General features: G+C 36.7%; 1 protein-coding gene across 1 annotated transcript in view; it reads left to right on the top strand.

The window, feature by feature from the left end:
* The first annotated feature begins 7,706 nt into the window (after positions 1 to 7,706).
* LOC111896007 (uncharacterized) overlaps positions 7,707 to 9,804 on the top strand; it is a 34,333-nt gene continuing 32,235 nt past the window's right edge. Inside the window, exon 1 of the mRNA XM_052770903.1 lies at positions 7,707 to 8,006. Coding sequence (XP_052626863.1) covers positions 7,707 to 8,006 — 300 coding nt within the window. The remainder of the gene's footprint in view (positions 8,007 to 9,804) is intronic.

The raw sequence follows: 9,804 nt of genomic DNA, 5'->3' as shown, positions 1-9,804 counted from the left end.
TTTCCTATTTCACAATCAAGATGCAACTAAGTGATGTTAAAATAGAGTCTCTTAGCAATTAAACAAAACACATTTCGCTGTTTAAGAAGTTTATGATTGTCTCTTTGCAAATAAATAGAATCATCCTTAGATCTAATTAGCTCCTTTTTCCTTTAGCTCGATCCACATCCTTCGTTCCTCACTCTTTGAAGAAATCCTGCTGATTTGATCAGTTAGGTTAGAATTTGTGACACAGGTTTGGGTGAGACTGCTAGTTATGCCCGAGAATTTTGACTTTAAGTTATTCAATTCTGTTTCATAATTAGTAACAGGTATTTTTAGAGAAGTGAGAATATTTTGTACCTTTTTGATCAACTCATCACATTCGTTGATTTGAGCACTGACAGGCTTGGCAGCAAAACACCTATCCTCTTCAACTCCCCCATCAGTTGTGTATCCTCTCATTTGGGACACACCCTCGGTCACTACAAAGCATCTTCCTGTTGCATGTTCTTCTTTTGCCAGCATAGCCTTTCCATAAGTGGGCTTCCTGACTTCATCATCCTCAGAATCTGTGGACCAGACCTCCACACCACCAAATTCATCCTTGTTGTTTGTATCCTGCACAATTAAAGCATTCATGGTAGTATTATTAGCAACAAACTTTCTTTTCTTTATTTCCTCCAGTCTTCTAAGGAGGCTCGCTTCCTTATCTTCTTCATTTGTCTCCTCTTCTTTCTTTCTCGGCATACAATCTTTAGCAAAATGGTTCTTGCCTCCATAGTAATGGCAGTCAAATCCTGAGTCTCCTCCAACTTTTGCTTCCTTCTTTGACTCTTCAGACTTTGACCCCATCATTGGTTCCTCCTTGATCCTTTCGGCATTGTAACTACCCTGCCAGTTTCGGTTCTTGTTGGCTGGGAATTTCTTCTTAATGAATTTTCTGGGATTAGACACCATCATGGCGTATTCTTCACCAGTTTGATCATAATTTGTAAGATCTAATTCCTCTTCTTCTTCAACCAAACTTTTTCCTTTAGAGACAAGAGCTAAAGAACCCAGACTGGAAACCACATTCATTTCCTTAGATAGAGCACTCTCATGGGATTTCAAAATACCTACTAGTTTTGCCAGAGAATAAGACCTGAACCGTTCATGAGCTTTAACTGTTGACACAACAGCCATCCATTCGGGCTGAGGCCATTCATGAAAGTAACCTTTTGTTCGATAACTTTCCTTTCAATCCCATGCTTTATCATCTTACTTAAAAGATGATTGAAGCGATCAAAAGTTTGAAAAAGTTTCTCTTCAGCCTTCTGCTTAAAGTCACCAAATTCAAACAGCAAGAGAGTTTGGATTGAATGTTCCAAATCTTCGTCAGTGGAATATAATTCTTCCAATCTATCCCAGATCTCTTTAGCTGTAGCACAAGAACTTACTAAACGAAACGTATCCGACTGCAGCGCAAACCTTATCATCCTCAGGGCCTTGATGTTGCATTGAAACTTCTCCTTCTCATCCCGAGGAATGTCTTTGACATCATTGACAAGCTGATTATACTCTTTCTGTGTTTTAACAATCTTAGATGTGCTTGAGTGAGCGAATGGGTCTGTAGTAATCGCTTCCCAAATTAAGTATCCATTATCCTCCGATCCCATCACGTAATCTTCAAAGTGATGCGTCCAAACTTCTTAGTCTTGTGTATACAAGATTGGTATTCTTGTTGTAGACCCTATGTTGTTGGAGATATTGATCGGATTGGTTTGTGAATCATCCATGGACATAGTAAAGACTTTTGATCGATAACCTGTAAAAGATCAGACTTGTAATATATCGTTAGGGTTAGATCAACAATTAACGAGATACGTCAATATAGAGTGATGGCTCAATAAATATCAATCAATGCGGAATTAAAACCCTAATAACTTCTTCGATAGAAGATATGTGTATGAATTACACAGTCTCCTGCTCTGATACAATTGATGAGAATTAAACTCTAGATCGATTAGATCTTTCACTGGTATGATTATTGAAATTAAACAAGTCAAGAACAGTAAAGAATGAACACATAATAGAATAAAATGTATGCTTATGATTCAAAATAAAGTCACGCCTCAGCAGAGCTCGATGAAGAACTTCCGCTGTAGAGGCGAGCTAGGGTTTACAAAACTTTGGAGAAAATAAACAATGAAAGCGATAACCTCTAAGTCTGCATGCATGAAACTTATATACTGAACCCTAGAACAAAAATATGCACGGTTGGACAGGCTCAATACCGGCAATCAAACTGGGCTAAGGACTGAGCCCATGACGCAATCTAATAGACCCAATAGGTGGTGGTGGTAGTGGTGGGTGGTGGTAATAGGTGATTGAGGTGGGTATGGGTGGTGGAGGTAGGTAGTGATGGTTGTGGCGGGTGGTGGTTTTTGGTGGGTGATGGGTTGGGATGGTGGTAGCGGGCGGTGGTAGAGGTGGGTGGTGGTGATGAGTGGTGGTGGTCGGTAGTGATGAGTGGTGGTGCATGGTGGTGGTGTGTATGGTGGTTGGTGGTGGTGGCGGGTGGTGGTGGAGGTGGTGGTGGGTGGTAGTTAGTGGTGATGGGTGGTGAATGGTTTTGGTTAGTGGGTTTTTTAATTGTTTGTAACAATTGATTGATTTTTATGAATATTATTTTATAGTTTTAATTAAAAAAATTATGTGGTCCAAAATTTGAGAACAAATTTGTTCTCAAATGTTCTCGCAATAAGAAATGTTCTTGATTGAACGCTCCCCTATATATATATATATATATATATATATATATATATATATATATATATATATATAGAGAGAGAGAGAGAGAGAGAGAGAGCGAAGAGTTATATGGAAAGTAAAAAAAACCCTAAAACTCATAATGCTCCACCAGTATGTGTCTAGTTCCAAGTGCAGCCTCACGTACAAAATCGTTTTCATCTGCAAGACCTGATGATAAATGTATGTTATATCAAATATTTAAATTAATGTATTATAAAAAGAATACAAAGATAAAACTTACCATATAAGATGGTCTGGAAATAAAACAACACAGAATGGCTCTCATAGCTACAGGCCCTGTGACAACCGTCAATTTCCGGTCAAGTCAAAGTCAACTAAAGTCAACAATCCAAACTAGTCAACTCAATTAACCCTTGTGTACTAGGGTTTACGCTATGTTATTTCCGTACAACTCGTTATTCTAATGAGAAATCATCAATTGAAAAGTTCGTATATCTAGATTTCATTGACCGAAAACGACGTTAAGTAAGGAACCAAACCAATAAAACAATGTTGCATACACATCGGGAGTGTGTAAGATCCTTGAACATGGCTTAACGGGGCTTACGGACCTTACGTTGCGGAGCCAAACACTCACAAATGTCACACACGAAACATCTCTCAATCATTTTCACTCTATCTCTCTTTATCTAGAATCTCTCTAAGAATGTCAAATCTCTCCCAAATCTCTCCAAGTATGTGAAATCTCTCCCAAATCTCTCTCTGTATGAGAAATCTTTCCAAGAAGGTCAAATCTCACCCAAATCTCTCCAAGTATGTGAAATGTTTCCCAAATATCTCTTTGAATGAGAAATATCTCCAAGAATGTCAAATCTCTCCCATATCTCTCCAAGTATATGAAATCTCTCCCAAATCTCTCTCTGTATGAGAAATCTCTCCAAGAATGTCAAATCTCTCCAAGTATGTGAAATCTCTCCCAAATGTCTCTCTGAATGAGAAATCTCTCCAAGAATGTTAAATCTCTCCCAAATCTCTCTCTGTATGAGAAATCTCTCTAAGTATGTGAAATCTCTCCTAAATATCTCTTTGTATGAGAAATCTCTCCAAGAATGTGAAATCTCTCCCAAATCTCTCTCAAAAGTTCCCGTAACTTTTTATAGTCATTCGGGCCATCCCGACCCTTAACCAGGTCAAAAACGGCTCAAAAACGGGAGTCTACGCGAAAAACGGACTTAAGGAGCCGAAACCTTGTCAGAAGCGAAGCTGTCAGAAGCACCATGAGAACCGAACACTGTTGATGAAGAACCGAAGTCGAACCTCGGAAGGCCAAAGGTTCCCTCGGACCGAAGCTCAGCAGACCGAACCTTCACCCTTCGGTCCCCTCCTCTTCTTCTCGGTTCCTTCTTTCCCTTTTCTCGGTTCTCAACCTCTTAGGAGCCGAACCTCGCACGTTCGGTCCAGGTTGCCGGTTGTTGACCCCAAACTTCGTTTTAAGCCCGTTTTTCGAGATTTGAACGCAGAATTTTCACCCAAACTCATATTTTAACGTAATAAACCCCAAATATTCATATTTTAATTATATTTTTGGTAAAATCCTTGCCTATGAATAAAATCTAGTTGGTAAGATATTTAAGAAGAGTGTTGACTTTTCTTTAGTGTATGACACAAGCAACCTCCCACACCCACTCCATGACCAACCCACACCCCTCCCCACCATACCTAGTCACATCCTTGTACTTTTTCCCTCTCTTTCCAACCCTCCCCACGTTCTTAGAGCTGGAACATCCATCCTCTCTCCTAACATTCTCTCATTTTCTCATTCTTCCACACAAGATCAAACACCCTTTTCTCTCTCAATTCTCTCACTAAAATTCGAGATTCAAGGCATACTCCAAGGTTTTTCTTCTTTATTTGGTAAATATTATCATCTTTCTTATGATCATTACACATCCTTCTACTCATATCATAGAATGCTTACACAAATTCCATCACATTGGTGTTAGAATCTCGAATCTTCAAGGCAATCTTCTTAGTGTTCTTGAGTTGAACACTCCTTTTTCTTCAACATCCATCCACTGAAATCACACAAGGTGAGTTCATACCCCTAAATTTTCAAGTTTTCTTAAGTTTTTAGGGGTGGAATACAAGTTAAAACACCAAGAACATAACTAAACTTTTCTAACAGCTTTCATCAGAAACGTTGGACTCCATTCACGGACTGTTTTGGACAACTTAAACATTTTAGTTTTCAAAACTGTATTAAGTGCAAATAGTTCAAGTTCTTAGCTTTAAAATGACTACTTGCACGTCTCCATACGATTTTTCTACAATTTATCGTGATTTTTACAAAACTGCCTATCATTTCAAGAACAAATCTGGACCAGTCTGTGAATATGAACATTTTAACACAAGTTAAAGACTTCCAAAAATCATGATGTAAATTATGAATAAACTAGACACATTTTAGGAACTCTCAGAATTTACAGATTCAGTTTTCGACTTCGTATGATTTTTCTATGATCTTTCTAAAACAGTGTAGAAAAGTTAAAAACTAGTTAACAACTTATAACTTTCAACACACTTTGTAACATGTTGAGCAAAGTGTTAAATCTTTGATGACTTCATATTTTACATGTGTTTGTGTTGTGTTATAATTACATAACAGAAAATACTCACTGAATTGTAAGAAACCTCCATCATTACCATTAGTACCAAACAAAGCAAGATAAACATAGTTATATTTTGCTATACATTCGACTTACATAGAAAAGGGTTCTTATACACCACAAACAAACATACTAAACTATAATAGGTATAGTTAGGTTGCTTATACATTTCAAACATCTTGATAAACTATAATAGCTATAGTTTATGTTCATTTACATTACAAAAGGTTTTCATATGAAAAGGGGTACAAATACAAAGTACCGGTTTTATACGAAAAGGGGTACAAATACAAAGTACCGGTTGTATACAAAAAGGGGTACAAATATGAAGTAGCAGGTTTTCATATGAAAATGGGTACAAATACAAAGTACCGGTTTTATACGAAAAGGGGTACAAATACAAAGTACCTGTTTTATACAAAAAGGGGTACAAATACAAAGTACCAGGTTTTCATACAAAATGGGTACAAATACAAAGTACCAGGTTCACATGAAATAGTTTTCATGATATTAAAACTATATTTCATCTAGAATTGTTAGAGTTCAGCTATAATTGCTAAGTGTATATGCTAGAGTTATATAAGAATCTAGTCACATTCAACTTAGAATTGGTGGGCCCGCCTTATCTCCTGTTCCTTGTTTGGTTGTGGACATGGGGCAGACCCATTATATTCAACGATTTATTTAACTTAATTTTTATATAATTTATATACGCTGAGTGATTATAGATGGAATCTATGGGTCTTTCTAGGATTCATTATCGCATAACATAGAAGCATTCATTTCATACATAATAAGGAAAATATTGGATTTTCTGGAAACATACTTTGTTACTTTTACAAGGAAAACGGTTTCATTCTAAAACAAAACTCTTATGAACTCACCAACTTAATAGTTGACACTTTTTCAAAACTACTTGTATTCTCAGGAAATCAGTGAAACATGAAAACATCAGCGCCTTGAGGAATGAACGTTAAATCGTCAACAATTTATTTTGTCATCATAATGTAATTGATTTTGAGACATGTAAACACATACTTTGGTGTAACTTTTTCAATTATATTTATGATGGTTGTATTTACTTTGAGCACTATTATACTCGTTGTTGTGATACTATACATGAAGTCCTCCACCCCCGAACGTTTCCGCCATCCTTGGTTTGGGGGTGTGACAGGCCCAGATAAAAGGCTTTCAAGGCTAATTTTGTCATTTCATTAATGATGCAGCTGTGTGTTGTTTCGGTGGATAGCTACAGGCCCAGATAAAAGAAAGTAAAGATTTCTGTTATCATACAAAATCTCATGGGGATGGTAGTGAAGGTCCAAAAGAAAAAAAAATATCTAGCCTAATGAACTCTTTCTCTTGCTCACGTGGTAAAGGAAAGCTACTGAAAGAGAAAAAGGGGATAATGGAATAGAGTCTTAACAAGATATTTTGCATATTTTCTTCAAGTCTGGAAAGATTGGTTGCTTCAAAAAAGGAAACGAATTGAGTGACATGTCACCATCTACTCTAAATAGTTACAAAGTCATGTGATTCTAGGAAAACAATAACCAAAGCATGGCTCACATAGTTTTAAAGACATGGATCTGGAAAGAAAAATATTGTAGAAACGAAAAAGTTGCAGCAGGCTCTCGAGAAATTCTTAGCATGGGTAGTTTCGTTCACACAACCAAAGTTAGCAGAAAAAGACATGGACATTATGGTCTTAATATGGGTACTCCAAAGAGACAAAAAGGATGCTTGGACTGAAATGTTCAGCACTTTAGTTTAATACGCGTAGCAGCCTCAATTGTACTAGCAAGAATGCTATGATGAGTCTGAGAAAGCAAGTTGACAGTTGGGTGTCGACCTTCAGCATGATTGTAAGTAAACAAGAAAGTGAAATACCCTAATAATTTATATGTATGTTTATTGATTTAACAAGTAAATGATCAACTCGATTGTAAGTAAACAAGAGAGTGAAATACCCTTTGTAGAAACCCTTCATGTGTTTGTGAAGAATTCCAGTAAAACTAATCTCTAAAACGCCTTCTCCTACACTTAGAGGTGCCTCAAATACCAACACAAGCATTTCGGCATCGTTGTCCACCACCACTTCACTAGGAACCACTTTCTGCAATTTCACAAACACCTGGTGAGCATTCCAAAATACAAAAACCTCCGGAAACATAGTGATTGATGTGCATAGTTAAGATGATACTTAAAATGAACCATGCACATATCAATCCCCAAAGATAAACTGAAACTTCGCGACTCAATAAAACAAGCCTTCTTTTTATCATTTGTATAATACCTTGTGTACAGATGAAAAAGAAAGAAAAGGAACTCATAAGGAACCAAATTGATAAATTCTGGTGGGAACATCATGAAAACGTCTTGAGGAAATCTCAGCAGCCGAGCAAGCATCTACTCAAAGCACGCGACGTCGTTAAACATTTCTCGTCTCTATCATTGTCACTCAACTCCACCGATAAGCTCCATCTCTCTCCAGACCATGCCATTAGAACCTCCGCTCTAGCCAGTTTCATGTGTGTGGTGGTTGAATCAGAGAAATCATCATCTCCAGAGGAAGAGGAAGGACTTGGAGTTGAGTTGTTGAGTGTGGTAAGGAATTTGTTGAAGAAGATTAAGAGGAGAGTATTAGTAGGAGATAAGGGGTTGGTAGGTTCGATCGATTGGGTTGATCGAAGAGGAATGATCGAAAATGTGTTTAGTCTATTAGGGTTCTTAATTTGGTAGAGGATTTTGGAAGGAGAAAAAGATCAAGCGGGGTGTTCAATTTTTTTTGGTATTTCATTTCCCCCCACAGTCTATTAAAAAAATTGGAGAACGCACTTCCTAAAAAATATAAAACGACACCTTTACACGACACATTTTTTATGATAGGCGCCCTCCGTTTTTTTTGTTGGACACTAATTTTAGGGCACACAAAAATGCGTGTCCTCTATCATTCAAATTTTGGAAGGCTGACATTATTTTTAAGGACACACAAAAATGTGTATCGTAAATCAGCGAGTGTCATTGTTCGCGCATCATTAAAGGGTATTTTTCTTGTAGTGTTCGACAGCGGCTTTTAAGAGCTACGATTGCTAGTCAGGATCTTGGAGTCATACGCAATAATAGTTATAGACTTATCCAAGTGGGAGACTGTTGGATTAGATGTCTAAGCCCATAACTCTTATCGGTATGTACTCGACCCGAGAGTAACATGGTCCATTTGGGTTGCATATCATCAGGAAAATTTGTTAGGATAGACTCTTGAGAAAAGGTTATATATGATTTATTAATATATTACAAGTTCTAATATATTAATATGAAATCATATGTTTTAATTAGTATTGATCAAGAATTTATTTGGAATTAATTTAGTTATCAAAAGAGACTAATTAAATCTATGGGGACTAATTATGGTAATTAGTTATATTTATATGTGTTGGGCTTATGATCCATGTTGGACCAAGTTTATGTATGAACACATAAAGAGTTGGGCCACATGAACCATGGATCATAATACCCATGGGTATGGATTTGGGTTATACCCATGACTCTTGGAATCCTACATATAAATAGGTCACTCCATAGCTAAAATCGTGACTTCTAGTTCTTGGAGCTCATGGAGTTGATTTTGGTGTGGAAGGAATTCTCTCTCAAGTTCTACCTTTGTCCATGACGTGTTGTGACTTCATTTGAGGCTTCCATACTATTGGGGCTAAGCTCTTAAGGCCAAATACATCAAGACTTCAAGCTACATAAAAGGTATGTTACTCTAACTAGTATCTTATCTGGTATATGAAATTGCATGCTAGTTATAGGTTTAATGCCTTGGAAACCATTTGCATGTATAATTAGTGAAAACATAGATCCAAGGTATTTAGGGTTGTACGTCTACCATAGGATGTTGTAGTATACTAAAACTCATCACATTACAACACATACATTTCCTATTAATCATAAATAATTCTTGATTACTTACCAAAATGGAATTAATCAAATCAAAAGGAGCAAATCACATTGAAGAATCTATCATTTTCGCATAGGAAGAAATTGCTCAATAAACTAGTCACTCAAAGTTACTGAAAACACAATTCCACACATATGAACCTTAATTTATGTTTCCTAAAGCATAACAGCCAAAAAAACCATCAGATTTGTAAAACCATAATTCGTGATTTGGTCGATATTAGAGAAGCAATTGATCTAAATTAGAGATGAAAATGTTAACATAAAGCAGGAATCGAATTTGTTACATCAATTTAATTGCAATAAGATTTAATTCTAGACAAATAATACACGAACTTGACTTTGCAGACGAAGACCTATCATTAGGACCAACTACAACACCAGTTTGCATCATCTTCAACTCTCATATATGCGCCATTAATAGATGAGTATGTTCTGGTGA

The sequence above is a fragment of the Lactuca sativa genome, chromosome 4 (assembly GCF_002870075.4).
Source record: "Lactuca sativa cultivar Salinas chromosome 4, Lsat_Salinas_v11, whole genome shotgun sequence".
NCBI classification, from domain to species: Eukaryota; Viridiplantae; Streptophyta; class Magnoliopsida; order Asterales; family Asteraceae; genus Lactuca; species Lactuca sativa.
This window is presented reverse-complemented; position numbering and strand designations above follow the sequence as displayed.